We start from the raw sequence: 21,182 nt of genomic DNA, 5'->3' as shown, positions 1-21,182 counted from the left end.
GTGCTATAAAAGGGCCTGAGATAATGTCTAACATTCATGTTATATAAAAAATGGAAAAGGAGACATGAAAGTGAGGGAAATTAGTTAGGAAACAATCACATAGGGGCAATAAAACATCTACAAGGCAATAGGACTTACAGGAGGATAGTGTCCATGGGAAGAACAAGGTCAAAAGAGGATTTGAAGGAAATAGAGGTACCTACTGACAGATTAGATAAAGAAGTTAAAGGAGAGGAAGGGATCAAAGATAAGTACAAGGTAAATAGGTGAAGGAAGCTAAAAAAAATTAAGAGAGATAACATCAGGAAACTGCCAGTGAGGAAGGACAGTTCAAACAGGAAAACAAGATAATGAAAAATTACTTACAGATTTTTAGATACAATTAAAGTGAAAGATTATTAAAAGAACCAAAAACCAGAGCAAGAATGATGGTTCATTTGGATTGCCATCTTGGACTTAATAATTACCATGTCCACAAACCACAAAGCCTGCCTGTGAGAGTTTTACAAATTAAGTTAAAAGTAAGTGACCCCATCCCTTGGCCTATGGTCCCAAACTGGATACAATGGAACAGCAGAGTTGAGAACAGCCTTTATCTCTGGGGCTTCTTGACTGGAGAGGCTGTGTGAGCGGGTGCCTCAGTGCACCACACCCTTCAACTGTGAGCCACAAGAAACTGCTCCTCCCTCATGTTGCTTTTGTAGAGTTTTGTTTGTTTGTGTGCTTGTTTTTGTTTTTGTTATTTGCCTTAGCACTAAGAAAAGTAATTACCACAGAAAGCTAGTTGTACACTCCTTGGATTTGATACCATTATTTCTCTATAAAATGATTTAAAATCTAATCTAAGCTGAGACTGTAAGAATCCATATAAACATTTCAAGGCCAATGAAAGGAAATGATTGGTGTTATAGGAAACAGAACATATTACAGTTGAGATCACTAGGAAAGATGAGCTCACTGAAAAAGGGAAAAAGGTATGTAAATGTATGCAATCATTTATATGTTAAAGAGACGTGGAGGAAAATCAAAGAATATTTAGGTTTTTTACATTGTGTCCTACTTCTTCCACTTTCAGGAATAATGATTCAGCCCTTAACTTTGTATGCTTATGATTAGTGTACTACTTAGAAGCCCTTGGGAATACATAACAAGAATCCTTATCAGTTAACAAAGATTTTAAATGCTGGAACATTTTGGCCAGAAGTGAAAGTCAACATTTAAGTATAGGTTTTTGTGTTCCAATACGTGTGCACATGAGTGTGTGTATCAACTGATGCAGTTCAAGAATAGAATGATGACAGAAGTATCAGGAAATGCAAATCAAGTCTTTTGATCACTTAGACTACTCACAAGTAAATATTGTCTCAAATAACTTTTCATGATTGTTAGTTTTCTTAATTAGTAGGGATATTACTACCATACATCTTTTCTATTAACTTTAATTTTTCTATCTCTTGGCTTGTGCTTTAAACTCAGCTTATGTCCTTTGGGTTCTCCTATTCACAAACAAATATTGCTCATCTCACACTTGCTTCATATTTTCATATTCTTCTAACTATTGCTACTTTTATTTCTATTCCTTCTCATTTGTATTCATTTTCTCTATGGAATTGTCCTCAGGTTCACATCAGTGTCTTTTATTCTGTAGTATATAGCTAGTTAACTTTAAGAAACACACATACATACACACACACACACACACACACACACACACACACTCATAAATTTTCGTGATTAAAAAGTAAAATCATCAATATCTCTTTCTGATCCACCATCTGCAAGGGCCACCACCAAGATGCAGATTTTTGTGAAGACCCTTATCAGGATAACCATCATGCTCCAGGTTGGAGCCTCGGGTACTATAGTAAATGTAAAGGCCAAGACCAGGATAAGGAAGGGATTCCTCTTGACCAGCAGAGGCTAATATTTGCTGGTAAGCAGCTGGAAGATGGCCACACTTTGTCTGACTCCAAACTTCAAAAGTAGTCCATCCTTCATCTTGTGTTGAGACTTTGTGGTGGTGCTAAGAAAAGGAAGAAGAAATCTTACACCACTCCCAAGAATAATAAGCATAAGAGGAAGAAGGTTAAGTTAGCTGTGCTGAAATACCATAAGGTGGATGAAAATGGCAAAATTAGTTAACTTTGACAAGGATATCCTTCTGATGACTGTGGTGCTGCAGTATTCATGGCTAGTCATTTTGACAGGAGTTACTGTGGCAAGTGTTGTCTGACTTACTGCTTCAACAAACCAGAAGACAAGTAGTTGTGTAGGAGCTAATAAAAAGAAGGAACTTGGGGGGAAAAGTAAAATCCTCAATATCTTTCCTCAAGTTCATGAACCTGTTTTCAACCTCCTTGTTCACTACCCTGACACTCCACAGTTAGCAGCAGATTCTTGTCTTTGTGCTCTGCCACCTTCCACCTTCCTCTGCCTGTCCATGTAGGTCTATTGGGTGGAGTAACACTCAGTATTGTAAAAGCTCAGAAGCTGTTTAGTAGGGAAGTGTCAGACCATTTGAAAAGTGTCTAACTATTTCAAAGAATTTTGTAATTGCACTCAAATACCAATGACAGTAATAGAATTTTAGGCAAATAAAAATACACATATAGACTTCTTTACGGGCATGTCAAGATGAAGAATCACTAGACAGTCTCTTAAAGTACTCTCTCTTTGAGGACATTTGCCATCCCTAAACAGAAAGATGCAATTTTGTGCTTTATTTTAAAACCCTGAGAATATTTATCTGAGCAGGTACCAAAGGGAAAATCTACAATGTTGCTCCCAAATCAAGTAATTCCAAAAGCAATTAATTTTCAATATATTTTTTTCCTTTTTTGGTAAGTGTGGAAATGATTTTACTGTGTATACAGACTTATTTGAAGGTTTTTACAAAAAGAAATGTTTTAGAAGTGTCTTTCCTTTTGTTTATATTGTCACTGTTCAAATGACACTCAGAGATAGGAAGATAGTCCTTTGGAAATCTCTGGCTTGGATTTCTATGCTAAAGCCACTAATTTTGGTGAGAATGGTAAATGTGATCTGACTGTTTAAATAAAATTGTGTGTTATTTTCTCTTTTAAATAGAATAAAGCAATACAGTGGGTGAAATGGTCTTGTATTAGTTCTTGATGTAACCATATAAATTCCTTAGGGTTTTTTTTTAACTTTCCAGAATTTTAAACCACAAATACCATTTAGTATTTAAATAAAATAACAATTAGACCAATCATTTAAATATCAATATTTTAAAACCCTTTAGTGCTGGCTCTAAACAGAAACATAATTTTAGCAGCAAAAGTTAGCATTACACTTATCTATGTCAATATATAATAAGAAATGGAAATGATGACACTCTAATTTATACACAGTATATACAATTATTAAAAAAATATGACTTTATGTTACCATTAAACACAACAAAGATGGTAGCATTGTTATCTGTTTCTTTTCTATAGGGCTAATAACCTTTATAATTAAAACACAGAACACAAATTTACATCTTAAATCCCAGCTCTGCAGCTGATAGATTGTGAGACTTGATCAAATCATTCAACTTTTCACATCTTTACTTTACTCATGTTTAAATTAAGTGTGAAGGTGATAATGTCTCAAATGTCGTTGTAAATCTTTAAAAAATAACACCTTTATTAGAACACAAGAGTGTCAAGGATATAGGACACAATCAGTAAATATTAGCTGTATAACACACACATACTTTCTGAAGACTAGCCTAATTTGATGTGAAATCATTTCAAATGTATTCTTAAATGCTGTACCATATCATTTTTCACAAACACATGGGAATGCATATTAATGAGCTTCTTATTTCTGCAAAAGCAAAGTCAAAACAAACAGAGGAGAAACATCACTAACCATTGAGCCAGTAGTGCTCTGAAATGTCAGTTCTGATGTAATGGTGGTCCTGTGTCAGCCCAAGGGACCTTGTGAATGCAGTGTCCTTGCCAAGGAAATCAGAAGCTGTTCCAGAGTAGAGATACTCATCTGTAAGAAGCAAAGCAAGTTCAACTGCTAAGATGACGGAAGTAGAAGCTGTCCAGATGACACCCAGCACATTGTCTGCTTAACACTACAACATGCATTTTTTCAGATCCAGAAGAAATAGCTTAGGTGAAGAAATATCTTAATTAATATTGATAAGCAGAGGCTAGAAAGCTAAATATCCAATAAAGTCAAGTGCTTCTGATTCAACAACAATGCATAAACTGACTTCTCCTTGGATATATTCTTCCTTAACTTTTATCCACAAATAAGCAGAGAAAATTTATTAGGAATCCTCTGTGTAACAACTCTCAAAAAACTAAAATTAAATGCCAAAATGAGAATGCATGGTGAATTTAGTATTTGCTTAACTGACCCAACCTCCTTGCCCACAGCTTTTCCTTGTCCATCCCATGCTGAAAGGGAGCTGTCAACGCTGAAGTCATGCGTTGTAATTATAACTTGTCGCACTCCTTGAGATGACCATGTTTCCAAAGCTCTGATAAACAAAGGGAGGATTGTGCTCTTGCTGCCTCTTAAACTTTTGGTCCTATATTCTATGAAGTGAATGTATCAAGGAGAGAAAGAGGAATATTGGAGAAGAGGAGAGAAAAAGGAGAATGAAGAGAGTAAGAAATGGAATGGCAGGAGAAGGTGAGAAGGAGGATGAGGAGAGAGAGAAAGCACAGAAACATAGAAGTAGAAGGAGAAAGCAGGAACCAAGGGAAAGAGATAAGGATGGATCGAGTCTGAATGGGTTTAGAGGTCAATGTCCTCTGCTTCCCACTGCCTGTCAGAGCACTGGGGAGGGAGGCAGGAAGAAGGTCTGTCACTGCTGCGTGATATGTCATCCTTTGGAGAACTATAACTAGGCTGTTCAAGACATTTTCTTGCAGGAAACTTCGTTGAGTTACACCGAAAACTATATAGTGAAAATGGTTAATTTGTGTAGATCATTTAAATTTCTTAAGTGCCTATATAATGGATAAAAAACAATATCACCATTGAAATGTAACTTAATTTTGGAAGCATGATCTTCACAACTCTCTCTGATTGTACAGTGATTAAAACACTTTCTAACTTCCCTGCTTATGTCTAAGAGCTTTTCACTGGGCCTCTTGGGATCCTTCAACCTACATGTCCGAGGCCAGCTACTAAAGGAAACAAAATCAGATGAAACCCAGTGACCTACACTCGGTGCACATAGCACACCTTCTCCACCATAGAAAGTCATTTTTATAATAAAAGATACATACCAATATTTCAATGTGAGTTAAAAGTTTAAATACAGAATAACAAATGATAATGTCAATAAACAAGCTTTATAAGAGAAAAGGAAGCAGTATATCCCTTGAAATACACTACAAGCATGTCTACATTTTGTCAGAAAAAAAATCATCTGAATATCCAGGTTTAAGAATTGTCATGCTTATTTTTAGACATATATAAGGATTTCTAAGAGGGATAATCAGATTCAAAATGTGTGTGTGTGTGTGTGTGTGTGTGTGTGTGTTTATTAAGGGCTCCTCAATTCCACTTAACATGAAAATCATTTATCTTATCTCCCAAGAAGAAATGACCATGGGTTGTATAACTTCAAAACACACTCACTTCAGAAAAAGATTCCTGGGTCTCACTATGTGGAAATGAAAATGCCGTGGTGTGTCACTCTTATCAGCTACTCAAACATTTGATAGACAAGCTACATAATAAGAGACTAAAGTCATGCACCAACCAAAACAAAGGCGTGTTTATAATGTTTCAAATTCAGGGGCCCTGCCGATGTCCTTAGAAGACAATTCAGACCATATGGCATTGCCTTCTTTCAACAAGGCAGTCTTTTCGATGAGAACTTAAGATGTATGGAAAGCCAGACAGGGTAACATGCATGAGCAAAAAGTCCCTCACATTTCTATTAGTAGAAATATGGGGGAAAGATGCTTGGACTTTCTGCAACTTTATTCTGTAGCTTGAACCATTGTGTATTCATGTACCTATGTAAGAATTGCTATACATGACACTCCCCCTGTTAAGAAAGGTCAATGCTGAGTATTAGAAAAATCTCAGGTAAGGACAAGTCGTTTTAGAACAAAGAAGCATGACCTTTGCCTAGAGAGAATTCAGTCAGACTTTTGTTTAGAAAGCGTCTCTGCAGACGTGAAGGAATGCTGTCACCGCAGTCACTTCGCAGATGATGATATTCATAAAGAAAGACTGGCACCAACATGTGTGGAAAGGCTAATCCAAAATTATCTTCAATTCAGTCAGAAAATGTGCTTTAGTCTACACAGGCCCTTTCAGAAAGTTACTTAGACGTAAGGCTTGTTTGCACTGATCTTACCTGTCATTACTGAGGCAAAAGGCTGCTGAGGATCAAAGGGGCATTTCAGTCTGCCAGACTCCAAGTTATGCATGTCTAGTTTAAATATGAGTTCCTGTGGTGAGAAATACAATGATGTTTTTAAATGTATCACAGTCACCAAGAACAAAGCAGATAAGAATGGGGTTCCCATTCATTAACCCAATAAAAAATGAATTGAGCACAGTATGTGCATCATGCTGTGACTTAACGCTTTAGGCACTTACTGCGTCTTGCAAGACTCCTTGCCCATGCTTTCTTTCCTTTTGTCCAAGAGGTTCAGTAAGGTTGAAGTAACACTTTACTCAAAATGCATTTTGTCTGGACCATTTTCAGTTAAAATAACAAAACAAAACAACAACAACAACAACAACAAAACAATCAAACCAAATAAAACCCTAAAATATAGTACTTTCAAATATTAATTTTTTATTGTGTGCATTATATATGAGTGTGTATGTTTCAGCATGGTGTGCATATGTTCATGAGGGTTCCTACACATCTGTGTGCTCATAAATGTGGAGGCTAGACATTATTAAACCAAAATTTCTTGCACTTTAAATACGTGTGTGTGTGTGTGTGTGTGTGTGTGTGTGTGTGTGTGTATGTGTGTGTTTGATTGTGCAACCATATGTTCCATGGAGCTATATGTGTGGAGGTCAGAGGATGATACTGGTCCTCATTTTTCACCAGGGTTGAGACAGAGTCTGGGCAGTGAGCTTCGGAGGACATGTTCTTGTCTTTAACTCTGAATGCACAACAGGAAACACTGAGAATACAGTGCTTCTATGCCTGGCTTTATGTCAGTATTGGAGATCTACTCATTGTTCCTCATACTGGTTTAGCACATTTGTTTACCCAATTAGTAATTTCCCAATCTCCAATCAGCTTTCAAGAAATAAATTTGCAGCCAGGTGGTGGAGGTGCATGCCTATAATCCTAGCACTTGGGAGGCAGATCTCTGAGTTCAAAGCCAGAGTGGTCTACAAAGTGAGTTCCAGGGTACACAATGTTACACAGAGAAACCTTGTATTTTAAAAAGTAGACAATTTAATAAATAAATAGGAAGAGAGAGAGAGAGAGAGAGAGAGAGAGAGAGAGAGAGAGAGAGAAAGAGAGAGAGAGAGATTGAGAGAGATTTGCTTTTTGGAATGATATTATTCTCTGTATAACATTTGTAATTACCTGTCTCAGAAACAAAACAAAACTACCCCATTCAAAGAATACAGAATTTTTACATACTATTTATATTTTACCATGATAATTATTATTTATGTAACTAAGCATTTTCAGTTATACCACATTGTCTAAGACTAGTGACTTTTAACAATGCTTAATGACATAAAAGTGTCCCCAGAAAGGCAGTGCAGCAGTGCATTTTTAGAGATCTTGACACATGTAGGGGGAAAAAAAAACTCGTTGTAGTATTTTCACTACTATGAAAACACTGTGCGTGAAAGAAACATAGTTATTTTGGCAGATGCATCTATTTTTATAATAGTGGCCTCAGACAGAATGACATTGGCAGACTTTAGATATTCACGGAAAAGTCATCTTATGTAGAACTTTCCAAGAAAAATATGCATGCATAATGAATTCAGCCCCAAGATCCCTAGTGTCTCATAACAGTGACAACACCGCCTTCCAGCAGTTAGGAGATGACTCAGCCTATGCGGTCAAGAGAGAAACCCACACTGCAGGCAATGTAGGCAGCATATCTCTGTTACAGCAGATCACTCTTGCATCAAGAACCACCCATTGCTTTCATATAGAAAGCAAGCAATGAAGCAAAAGGGACAGAGGACACCAGGCTATTTCCTGCATTATACTGTCATTTGAGATCTTCTCCTTTTTAAAACAAGGCTAAAGTAACTATTGTCTCACTGAAAAAACAGTAACAGCAATTTAAACGAGGCTGGTTAACAACTGGTATTCCATAAATGAAAACAGGCATGTTTGAATGCAAATAATAGCACTTATAGTTCAAAAGGGTATTAAAGAAGATTTAGTCACTTGCTCTCATTGCCTTCTGAATTCTCACCCCAAACCTGCCATGTAAATACATTAATAAATCCTGCTTTGCATTCAGAACTTTGAGGGAAGGAGGGCCAGGTTCTTGACTCAGTTTCATATAGTTATGGCTAGTAACTAATACAGTCTCAGAATTGCAAATCAATAGGTTAAAAATCTACTAGATATATATCTCAATGTGATCATGTGACATGGTCACACCCGAGAGCCTTTAATTTATTTGAGATAGCCTAAGGGAAAAAAAGATAGTGGATCCCAGACTCAGAAAAAGCTCCAGCAAGAATGCACTTATGTTTCCCAGCTGTGACTGGAGAGTGACTGGGGGCAGGGCAGGGGGAGGTCTGTAGACAGTGCTGTCACAGATGTTTATCTCTCATTAAAAGCACAATTTTTTTTTATCTGCTGGCTAAACAACCCTCATGACTCTAAGACATCAAATGAAATGATGGAGATGATAGAAAGGGAAAGGGAAACTAAATTCTGCTGCAGATCTCTCTCTCTCTCTCTCTCTCTCTCTCTCTCTCTCACACACACACACACACACACACACACACACACACACACACGAACACACACACACACATGAACACACACACACACATGAACACTCACACATGAACACACACACATGAACACACACACACGTGAACACACACATACACACACATACACACATACACACACATGCACACATAGATACACACATGCACACAAACACACACACACACACACACAGGAGAAGGCCATAGTAATAGATAAATTGACAATTGTGAAGACTTTTATTTTTAAATACAACACTATTAAATCACAAAGTGAAGCCCAATCTTTATATTTGTAGGAATTGAGGACAAGAATTTTCTTGTAATCACTTGGAGAAAGGCACAGGAATAAGCTAGTCTACCAAAACAGTTCCAGGGAAAGAAAATGAAGTTAACTGATGATTTAATACCTATCCTGAAACAGGCTTAATTGCATACAACTCTAAGTTTCTAAACTTCCATTTAGTAAGATATGCTTCACAAAAATCCCTCTATTTTAATTAATTACCTAAGAATGTATTTCTTTGGGCTGCATATACAGAAACATAGTTAAAGGCTGGAAGATGACTCCAAGGGTAAAGATGGCTCAGAAAATGTTGCAAAGCCTGCCAGCCAGAGTCTCGTCCTCAGGACCCAATTGAGGAAGGCCACAGGACACAACCTTCTTTCTAAATGTTAATTGTTAGCTCTATATATGTTTCAAAGCACATAGCACACAAAGCTTCAGTCTCTCTCTCTCTCTCTCTCTCTCTCTCTCTCTCTCTCTCTCTCTCTCTCTCTCTCTCTCTCTCTCTCTCTCTCTCATTGAGGTTGTGTCTCATATAGCTCTGGGTGATCCTGAACTGCTTATGAAGTTATGATCTTCTTCAATGCCCTCTGACTCTCTTCCATCCACCTTTAAACACTGGAACTATAGATGTCTACCACCATGCTTGGCAGACTCAATTATTAAATAGTCATTGAAATATTCCCAATGTTATAAAACATCAATATAACTTTACTTACTATACATTATGATATAGCTATATAAATACATGTTATGAGAGGTTTTTGTCACTTTCCCTTTTTATGTTGTTGTCACTAATGAGTAAACACTAAAATAAGCCAAAATAATTTCCTAATTATGTCTTCCTCTCCCTCTGCTCCTCCTAATTCCTCCCTCCCTTCCATCCTATGCAGATACACCTGCTTTCTGTCTCTCATTTTTAAAAAACAGATTTCTAAAAGGTAATAATAAAGTAAAAATGAGACAAAAACAAAAATTAACACTTTGGAATTGGGCAAAACAACCAAATGGAAGAAGGCATAAGAAACAGAAACTGACTAATTCGTATACTTAGGAATCCCATAAAAACTAAACTGCAGGCCATGAAATATGTGGAAAGCACCTATAGGGTAAAAAAGAAAAATGGAAATTATATATAGTAATAAAAAATACTTATTATTTTTGTTAAAGAAAAAAGCCCTTTCATGGCATATGAGACAAGGAACCTGCAAAGATGCCTCTGAGCTCATCCTCTGCTTGTTTGTGACCATCCACTGCTGGGCAGGCGGCCTGCCCTTAGGAGTAGTCTGTTTGCCTAGTGAGACTCCCTGGGAGGAAACTAATTTTTCATTTGCAAGTGGTTGCCGATTGGAGATAGTTGCTGGGTGAGGGATGGGGTATGAGTCCACTTCTTTCAGCTCTAAGTCACCATCCAGTGAAGACCCGTGAAGCTCTGGGCATGCTGCCTCAGTTTCCGGAGGCGATATTGCTGTCAATACCGTTTTATCTGATATTAAAAAAAATCACTCTATATGCACTTGCTTTTCTGATGATCATCAAGCAAAACTTTAGAAAGTTTATGATGTGTGCACAAAGTCATGGAACTAGTAAATAGTCAGACTTGATCCTTGAATGTGCTGTTTGATGATGACAGTCACCTTGCCTTCCCACCCCCACCCACACCCAAGTTAAGGTCTGGTAGGCCCCTTGGAGCACCATGTTTAAATGCAGACTATGCAATTACTAGCTCACTACTTTCCCTACGCACTTGTTACTGTTCTTATCTCAGTAAACAGTGTCACATGCCAACTCCCTGTCACCTGCCTGGCCTTCATTTTAACTTTCCCCCTTTCTTCTTCTCACTGTATTAACCATACTGTCTGGCTATCCCCACCCCACTCCTGAGGGTGGCTTCCTCCAGGCTTTTGCATACTCTGTTCCCTCTTCTTATTCTCTCTCGGGGTAAGCTTATGTATTTGAAGTGGAAAGGGTTTGTAAACTTCTAGAAATAAACTTTCATGGAATTAGTAATATATAAATACAGTAAAACGTGCCTGGTAAAGTGGCTTGCCTGTTCTCTAGACCAGCTGAAAGTGCTGGGTCTCAGTATCCCATCTCTCTCATAATTTTCTTTTTACGAAAACTTGTAAATTGGACTGCACCTTCTTGACAAGTCCCAAGCTAAGTAATTAGCTACATCTAAATTCCCTTTTAGGAAGCTTGGCTTTAAGAGTTAGAGAACGAGACCCTGTGCTTCTCTGGGCAGGTTGTGAGTGTGGCCTCTGGCCTCGGGCCTAAGTACACACACAAGCTCTGGGGTGCTCCTGTAACTCTACCCTAGGCTGTGAGCTATTGTTATATATTGCCCTTCATCAAAGCTTGCCTGGAGAACATTACACCAGCAACAAGGAATGGTGGACCCAGTTGCACGATCGCCTAGTGGTTCAGAATTTAACTGTCGGGGTGGCTTTCTTTACAAGCAGTTGAGTCAAGTCTGGTTAGAGGAGTTGGTTATAGAGGAAAATCTGTCTGGCCAGGGTTGTAGGTTTGATCTCTGCATGAATTAGTTAAATTAACATAAAGAAACTTGTTTTCCTATGGCCAGACTTTACTCTCAAGCACACTGACTGCAACTATGTAGGGCTCTACACAGAAAACACATGCATAAACATGAGAATACTGGCTACAAGGAAAAAGCACAGTGCACATGTCTAAAACTCAGCTGGTCATCCTGGCTTTGGACCCATACTGCCTTGCTTCAGCTCATTGCTGAAGAAATTTTTTTTGCTAACCTATCTATTAGCAGTTACAATGGTGCTAACCTTGCTGTTTGTGAAATTTCAAAGGAAAAAAATTCATGCAATGCACATGACAGTCTACAACACAGCGTACTTAAAATATTCATTTTAGTTAAAATTTTGAAATCTGCATGTTTCTCATTTATTAGAAGTGCTCATTGATATCTGGAATAAATTAATCTTAATTAATATATCCTTTATTTCCACACCATTAACTTAGCCCAGAAACCCAATGATTTCAGTGTGAGTGAATGCACAGAGTCCAGAAAATTACCGAAGTTTTCTTTGTTTACTGTCCGCCATTGTTAACAAATGTGTCAGATCAACTTCAAAGAACGAAATGAAAAATTTATAGCCTATAATTACATTATAAGATATTATATATAAAATGCATGTTTCACAGCATCATCATTTATAAATATATATGTGTAAATGTATATGTGTTTATACAAATATCATTAAATAGGATAAATGAAGATATATGTAAAGTCCATAGAAACAGTTGCTTTTAAGATTTTATATTGTAAATTTTATTTCTTTCATTAAACCAAGTCTTAATAGGAAACACTTATTTGATAAGTAAAATGTATTAGTGTATAAAATGTTTAGAAACACTAATTCTTAATCAGATTTAGGTTATGTTGTATTTATACTCAAAGTTTTGCACTTTGTGCTCCAGGCATTACGTAGCAAGGCATTACAGTCAGTTATCGTTTCTGCTGTTTCATTACCTCTTTGTTGGCTCCAAGGTCAATATATCCACACAGCGGGTGAAAGGCTCCAGTCCCACACACGTAAGCATGAGTCTTATTGTAGGGTTGAAGTACTCGGATGAAATTTGCACATTCTGTCTATTGGGTATAAAAATGAAAAGCATTAATATATAGCCAAAGACAATCCTTCATATTCCTTATATTGAGAATGCAGCAATTAACCAAAATAGGGAAAATATGAAAATATGGAAAGATGTATGAAAAAGTTTGAACACTTAACTTATAAAGTAGAAAGGCACATACATATATTGGGGCTAGAGAGTTAATTTTAAACTTCTTGATGTTATGCTTTTGCAGTTAATTAAAATGTTATGACACACACTCTAATAATATTCAGTGAGGCACAGCGACTGGATATATATAGAGCTTGGGAACAACACAAGTTGTCACAGCACAATGTTTGTCTTACTCTGATATGAACACACAACCCAGCCCCTGGAAGTCTACTGCCGACAACACCGACTGTCCAAGCTCCATCAATCAAAACAATGACATACATGGTCATTCTTACATCTGCAGCCTACCATAGGGTCCCTTTATTTTTAGAAATCAGGAAGCCTTTCAAATCAGATTATTTCCTGCAGTCCTTTCCTCAATTTTTCACATGAAGACTTTTACATCAGCAAATTATTGAAGACTCACATTTTTATTTTACACATACTTATATCTAAAATTTTATTTACATTTTCACTATCTTTAGAATTATTTCCTATAACTGATTTACCATTTACTAGTAAATAGCAATTCTCTGCTTTTTAGAATATTCAATTCACGTCATTATAGACTATATTAATTCTACCTACTGCAAATAAATTCTTATCTCTACAAAAATTTTTAAAGTAATTTCTTATTTTGTTTTATCTTTTTAATTTGAGAGCAATAATCCCACAGTGTAGCCAAGGCCAACAAGAATTAACAATGCTGCCTTTACTTTCAGAACAGCTCGGCAGCCTTCCTCTTTGATGTATTGTGGTCAGAAGTGTATGATACCATGCCTGGTGGAAACATTTGCTTAACTGTGGATCCATAGTTCATGACCCCACACACTTAGAGAATTTTTTACCCACACTTCTATTCCAGACATTTATCCTGCATAGAAGGCAAGCAAGCATTCAATTAATAAGGAGGAAACTTTAGGAAAAGTCCAGTTGATGCCTGAACAGCCATCAGTCCTTAACCAGTAAAGCATGGTAATATTTGAGCAGTGGGAGATCCTAACTACAGAAGATGTTCCCAGAATCCACTTGGTGGATCACAAGCGATAGAGTGACCCAGTTGTAAAACAGGATTCATATTAGGCTACAGATGACTTCAACGTTGCTCCACTGTTATCCTTCACCCCGGAAAGTATAGTCTGTCCTGTTTTAGGCAAATAATTTCAGGAAGGAGGGACTGTAGGAGAGACATGGAACAATTTCCCCATTCGTTTCATTTTTTTTTAATTTTGAAATTTTATTTACTTATTTATTCACTTTAAATGCCAATCACAGCCCCCTCCCCCCCCCCTTTCCTCCCAGTTCCACCCTCCTTTCTTCTTTCCTCCTCCGCCTTTTCCTACATTCTCAGAAAAAAGGAGCATTGGCCCCCACCCTCTGCCCACCCAACCCAGCTCATCAAGTTACACCAAGATTGAGCAAGTCCTCTTTCACTGTGGCCTGGCAAGGTAGCCCCTTCAAGGGGGAATGATAAAATAAAAAATAAAAAATAAAAAAATTAAAAAATTAAAAAAAAAACACAGGCAACAGAGTCCATAATATCAGAGATAGCCACCCCAAGCCCTCACTGGGGAAATCACATGAAACTCAAACTGCCCACCGGCTGCATCTGAGTAGAGGGCCTATGTCCAGTCTTTTCTTGGTCCTTGGTTGCTGCTTCATTCTTGACAAGCCCCTCTGGGCCCTGGTTCGTTGGCTACATAGATCTTCTCGTGGAGCTCCTGTCACCTCCAGGTCTTTCTGTTCACCCCCCTCCCCCAATTCTTAAGCCCCTCACCTATCCTTACATAAGGATTGCAATTAGCTATTACCCCTTGCTGACCCCTCAGTTTCTGTGGACAGAGATTGACTTCTATTTGTGTGTTAATAAACACAGTTCCTTCTGTTGAAGGCCAGACGGATATCTGGTTTCCCCTCTATTTTACTATTTCTATTAGCTATTTGCTATTTCCAATCCCCTGTGTTTCCTGCTCTAGCTGGTCTGACGCTTGGCTCCTCTGGCTGCCTTGGGCAACTGCTTGCACATACAGAGTATAACATACAGAAAAGCAGGCACACATACATTCACATAATTTTTTTTTTAAATCTTATTTTAAAAAGGAAACAAAGGAGCAGTGACAATTTATGCCTGGTACTCTAGAACTATGATGGCTACCTCGGGATGATGGATTCATAAGGAAAATACACTAATTAATGGTTGTGAACAACAGAGAAAAGAAACCCAGTGCAAAAACGCAAAATCATTTGTAATCAGCAAATACATTTTAACGAAGACATCTTCTTGGCTAAGAAGGGAGGATTACACCTTCCTCGGCTTCTGCCTTGCTTCTGCATATTCCTTTTATCGGTGTTACTTTTATCTTTTCTTCTCCACCAGCAAAAATGCAGAGGCAGGAGATGAAAGTTGTACGGCTCGAAGGAGGTAAAATTCACTCACGGCCCATTACTTAAACATTGAATCAAAAGCTTCACTTTACCACACACGATTTAGATGGCAAATTTGAAGATTCTTACAGAAATATTTGCATAAAGAAATCGAACAACCCTCTTCCAGTTATAAACCGTAAAATTTGAGGGATATGGGTCTATGTGAGGCAGCACTGTTTAAAAAGGCAAGGAGTGGTGAGCATGAAGTTTTAGACATGTATGTGATATTTTAGTGATTATAGAATAAAAGGCCCTAGAATCTTATCCAGACTATTCCCCATCCTTGACATTTCTAGGAGTTATTATAGGATTACATTTTCTGCTAGGCCGACACAAAAATGCAACCTAGTATACAGGAGACTTGGGTTACCTGCTACAGTTCACAAAATGTCATTCCTGCTTTGTGGAAGTGTTGTGTGTGTTGGGGGGAGATTGGCAGAGGGTGATTCCCTAAGGAGCAGCATTGGTTGCCAAAGGGAAGGAAAGCTGTGATGATATTATAAAAAGATAAGATCTGTGAGTTTCCACTTTGCCCAGAGCAGACATTTAAACAACCCGTAATTGAAGGTGCTTTCCAATGGCCTTCTAATTCATGTCTTTGTGTTTTCACATGCTGCTTTCTTCTTTATACACAAAGTTTTGCTTAAGTAGTATGATCAATAATTAACTCGGTTTAATTCACACAGTGACTTGCTAGGCTATTGATGGTAGTGTAGTTCTCTGAGGCATGAAGAAAGATAACTTTGAGAAGAAGTTTTTTAAACTTTCCCTGAACTGGCTGACTTGTCAGCCATTGCTCACAATGGCAACTGTTGCATGTAAGAGATAGAGTTTGGAAAAGCCTAATATTTCTCTAGTTTTCTTTATTCTTCTCATCCAATTTCGTTTAGACTCAAACCAACATGCCCTTACTTGAAGATGTGTGTGGGGTGGTATATGAACAATGAATAAACATACATTATTATTATCATTATTATTATCATCATGATCACTATCATATTTACGTATCTATTTGTATACTCTTTATTCTGTCTGACTGTATATAATGTATGTGTATGAGTACTGATATGCACATGAGCAATCCGCCGACCATAGTGCATGAGCATAGGCCAGGAGATAGATTGTGGGATTTTGTTCTCTCATCATGTGGGTTTTGTGGATTAAATTTAGATCTTCCCTCAGGCTTGGTAAATAGCATTTTGGCCCATTGGGCAAACTCACCAATCAATAGAAGCTTCTTAACTTGAGAATTTTACTCTACAGCATTTAGCAGTTGGCATATTATATTGTTCTATACACATAAAATTAGAAAGATATAAAGTTAATATTTGCACTAAAATATGCTGATGAAAAGTTAAATTTTTCTCCTGGGGAAGCTAAACAGATATGAAAAAACCAGTGGTACTTAGAATCTTTGAGTCCAATTTAAAGCATCATAGCTTAGTGTATAATTCTCACTACTCACAAATGCTAACTTGCATCATTTGTATGAACTGTGGGAAGACACTCATTGATTTAGAAGTCCTTGATGTGTTTTGACAATGTTGGGAACTCAAAGCTAGGATAACCTGGAACATGATACATAGATGCAGTACCACTAATGACTTCCCCAGAACCTTACGGTCTGGCTTTATCTTTGAATGTATTTTACACAATATTGGACATGTGATTTTTTTTTTAATATGAGACTGAGTTTTTGCATCTCAAAATGGCCTTGAACTTTGCATGTAGCTGAGGCTGGTCTTGCACTACAGACTATCCTTACTCAACCTCCCAAGTGTGGAGATTAAAAGCATGGGCCACCACACCTGGTGCTGATCTACTTTCTTGTCATCATTCCCCAGTTGCATTTCTCAGATGCAACCCTGTATGAAGAGAACCTCTTAGGACTTAGAATAGGTAAACACATTCCTACAAAATAAATATATTAAAATCCAAATTCACAATTTTGCTTAACAAACTTATTAATGCAAATATTAATTTAAAAAAGAATATGTTTAGTAAAAGAGCAAAGGAAACATTTTAAAAGAAAAGTGAAAGATATTCCTATTTCAATATTTAAAATATAAACCTCAAGAAAACTGGTGAATATCTTTCTAGGAGTGAAACTAGAAAAATAACCTTTGTAACATATTGAAACATATGTCACATGATAGTTTATCATAACATAAACACACATACATGTCTATGTTTTATAATCAGGAGAAAACAGAGAACACTAAGACACAAGGAACTGCAGTGATTAGCTACTAGAAGAACTAAAATTCCAGTTATGAAAACAATTTGTAGCCGGGGGTGGTGGCGCACGTCTTTAATCCCAGCACTCAGGAGGCAGAGGCAGGCGGATCGCTATGAGTTCGAGGCCAGCCTGGTCTACAAAGTGAGTCCAGGACAGCCAAGGCTACACAGAGAGACCCTGTCTCGAAAAACCAAAAAAATATATAATAATAATAATAATAATAATAATTATAATTAATAATAATAATAATAATAATAATAATTAAAAAAATAAAAAATAAAATAAAATAAAAACAATTTGTACTGGTAGTAATTAAAGAATTTCAAGCTAAAACACAATAATTGTTCCCCTTTGTTGAAAATGATAAATATGTGAAAGTCAGACCCCACTCTCCACTCAACTGTGAAGAATGTCCTGTCCATTGGGTAGATCTGGGTGGGGGTTAGAAGTTTACTGCATGTATTGTCCTTGGCTGCTGCCATAGTTTGAGTAGCACCCGTGGGCCCAAGCAGAGTCCATGGTTAAATGATATGTTTCTCCTCTGTCCCGCTTACTGGAGGTCAGTTGCACCACATGGACTAAAGAAGTTTCAAGTCCTTACCTAGTAAAAGATTACTCAGTAGTCATGTCTCTTCAATATTTATGTGTGAGGATTCTCACATGCACGATCCTTTGCAACAGTAAATACTGGATATGTATCAAGACTTTAACAATAGGTCATTGTTGTAATCATAGGTAAAAGAATGCAGAACTGCTTTTAAAAATGGTGTCATAAAAGGTTTATGGCCGGGATAGGCTCTGCAAAGGGGAAAAATCTATTCGATAAGACTATGTATGCAGTGATTTCATCCTGAAAACTAGTAAATGAGTAAAGTCCAAGAATGCGCATTGCAATTCCACTAGCTCTCCTTGGCTAGGGTTTACAGGAGAGCAGGTTATACCTGTGAGCAGCTCCTTATTTTCTCACATATACCTAATTGGGCTTTGACAGTAAACCCATTTAGTTTTATACTTTTAAAAAAGGTAAATATAGAGAAGTATATAATTGTAGAATTTTATTTCTTTCTAGGCTGGCACCTTTGAGGCTAAGCTGACACATAGCCTGGACTAACCTCTTCTTATCTTTCTTTTGCCTATATTAAGCAGTTTAATTCAAGTTTTATAGTCAAATCTAACGTGTTTCCTTGGTGTCTTTCTTTTAAACAATCCTTCTTCAAAACAAAAACAAAACACCATTAACCACATCCCTACCGTCTTCTCCTTCTTTGTGTTAAGCTGGATGACTGTTCAGAGAGTGTAATGGCCCCACCCCTCCACCTCCATTCCCTCAATGCCAATTAATTCACTTTTGTTATGGTGAATAATTCACTATTTTGCAGTTACATAGTACCTTTGTGTAAATGAACACTTGTTAATCCTAAACAAACTCTTTGGAAGTGGGTAAAAATTACTAGAAGGGAGGGAAATGGGGGGAGGGTTAAGATGGAGTCAAGACAAGGAGTCAATGAAACCACAGATTTGTCTCAGTTCTCCAATGGTCAAAGTCTATGCCACACTGTTCAAAAGGAGAATCGATGTTACGGTTATATCAAGTAGAGAAGTGAACTGAAAAAAATAGCTGTTTGACCCATTATGGGTATTTGATAGTTTAAGGGAGCCTATAGAATGCGGCCTGATTTCCAAATTCAGTTGTGAGCTTCAGGATTGGGCATGTGTGTGATATTGAATGTGGATGAAATGAGACCATATCTATAGGATGGAAAATAGTTCTTTAAACAGGTAACTGATATAAAACTGGGAGCCATTCTCAACATCTCTACAATAGGACACTGTTGTAAAAGGATGTGCTGAAAATAAGGAAACAACTTTGTATGTCTACATGTGATCAACATTAATTCTCATAGACCTCAGTCAAAAGGGGAAAAGCCCCCTAAATCTTTAATTCCAGGTTAGTGGTCATGTGCTTAAAAGTTAAAAGTGATTACTAGTTCACAAATAGTGCGCTTATGGACCCCCAGAGAAGTCAGTCCCCTGCTGTCTTAGCTGAACAGGAGGAGCAATGAAGTTACTGTGTAACTTAGGGAACAGACTGAAGGGAGAATATTCCCACAATGCAAATCCCCACTGACTGATGTTCATTGTTCATCCCTCTTCTATCCCGTGGGAAAAGTGACATTAGTTATTGTAGCAACCTGAAAACATCTTTCTTTCCTTAGTTCTTTATCAAACACTCAATGTAGACAATTCACGAAACATCCCCACTTGTTCTGCTACATTCCTACTGCTTATTTCTCAAAAGATTTTGAATCTGTGGTAACCAAATTATTTTATCCTCCAAAGGTCAATAAAGAACTTAATTTTTCCCATACATGGAATCTGTCTGCTGTGGAGATATTGCACAGGGTGAAGCTGTTCATGGCAGAGGAAGAGGTAGAATATTACCCAGAAGAGTGGAATCCCTTTCTTTTCTAGTACAATCAGTGTAAAACTGTCTTCTATCGCATTTGACACTAACATGTCCTGATGTAGTTCTGTTAACCTAAATGTGCCTGAAAGTATGAGACTTAATGTTAAAGGAATATAGAATGATGAATGAGTGCACATTTGCTTTGTTTTGTTTTGATTATTGCAGTTTGAACACTTAATATGAAAAAGTGGTCATGTGTGTCAGACCTCTGACTGTATTGGAGGATAGATTTATGTTTTACTTATTGTTATACATATATAGCCTCTGAATTTTTCTTTTATTATTTTCTTTTATTTTCAACAGTCTGGGAGATAGAATGTGGGTCCTCACAGATGCTAGCCACGCGCTCTGCCACTAAGCTGGTTTGCCAGCCCTTTTTATTTTAGGTAGGGTCTCACAAAATGTCCCAGGCTAGCTGTCAATTTCTAATCCCACTACTATCAGCTTCCTAGGAGTTGTAGTTATAGGTAGCGCTACGCAATTGGCTTATTTAGGCTATTTAACGTTTCTATTGGATAAATAAATACATAAATAAGTAACACAGAGAAACCCTGTCCCCTCAAAAAACAACAACAAAACAAAAACAAACAAACAAAAGCCCAGAAAACAAAAAAATAAAATAAATAAATAACTGAATGAGCCAATGAATTTAACCTGGGTTTTTATTTTTCTGAGTTTCTGAGGGCATCTGGTATCGTGTATTATACTGTTGTACTTTAAGCACCATTGCTTCTTAACCTAATCACTCTTTCTCACACAGGACCCTCTTTGTCATTATTATATATGAAAAAACACACAGCTTAATACTCAACATTATTGTGGTTAAAGGATATTGCACAAGATGTTCCTATTTTGGCCAAAGATTGGGACATCTGGTCATCTTCAGTGAAATTCAGGAGTTTGTTCAAAAAGGACATTTCTCCCTATCAATCCAGTGCAAGAATTCAGGGGCCAGCACAGAATACCTGGCCTGCTCAGAGCATGTGGATGAGGAAAGGACGTAGTGAAAGGCATACCAGACACAACTGGCAAAACAGTTAGGAACCCTGTAGTGCAACAGACCCACT

At 37.3% G+C, this 21,182-nt stretch overlaps 1 protein-coding gene and 1 pseudogene across 6 annotated transcripts in view; one reads left to right on the top strand and one right to left on the bottom strand.

Annotated features, from left to right (window-relative positions):
* The window catches only part of SEMA3D (semaphorin 3D), a 195,419-nt gene that overhangs the window by 64,347 nt on the left and 109,890 nt on the right, over positions 1 to 21,182 (bottom strand). For all 5 annotated transcript variants that reach the window (XM_084787581.1, XM_084787578.1, XM_084787577.1 and 2 more), the window contains 3 exons: positions 12,726 to 12,845; positions 6,344 to 6,437; positions 3,877 to 4,005 (listed from right to left, as the gene is read on the bottom strand). In XM_084787581.1, coding sequence (XP_084643707.1) covers positions 3,877 to 4,005; positions 6,344 to 6,437; positions 12,726 to 12,845 — 343 coding nt within the window. The remainder of the gene's footprint in view (positions 1 to 3,876; positions 4,006 to 6,343; positions 6,438 to 12,725; positions 12,846 to 21,182) is intronic.
* Positions 1,796 to 2,295, top strand: LOC311599749 (ubiquitin-ribosomal protein eS31 fusion protein-like; annotated as a pseudogene). The gene has a single exon. The product of its transcript is annotated as a ubiquitin-ribosomal protein eS31 fusion protein-like (transcript).

This window comes from Acomys minous (assembly GCF_964271855.1).
Source record: "Acomys minous genome assembly, chromosome: 6".
Taxonomy (NCBI): Eukaryota; Metazoa; Chordata; class Mammalia; order Rodentia; family Muridae; genus Acomys; species Acomys minous.
This window is presented reverse-complemented; position numbering and strand designations above follow the sequence as displayed.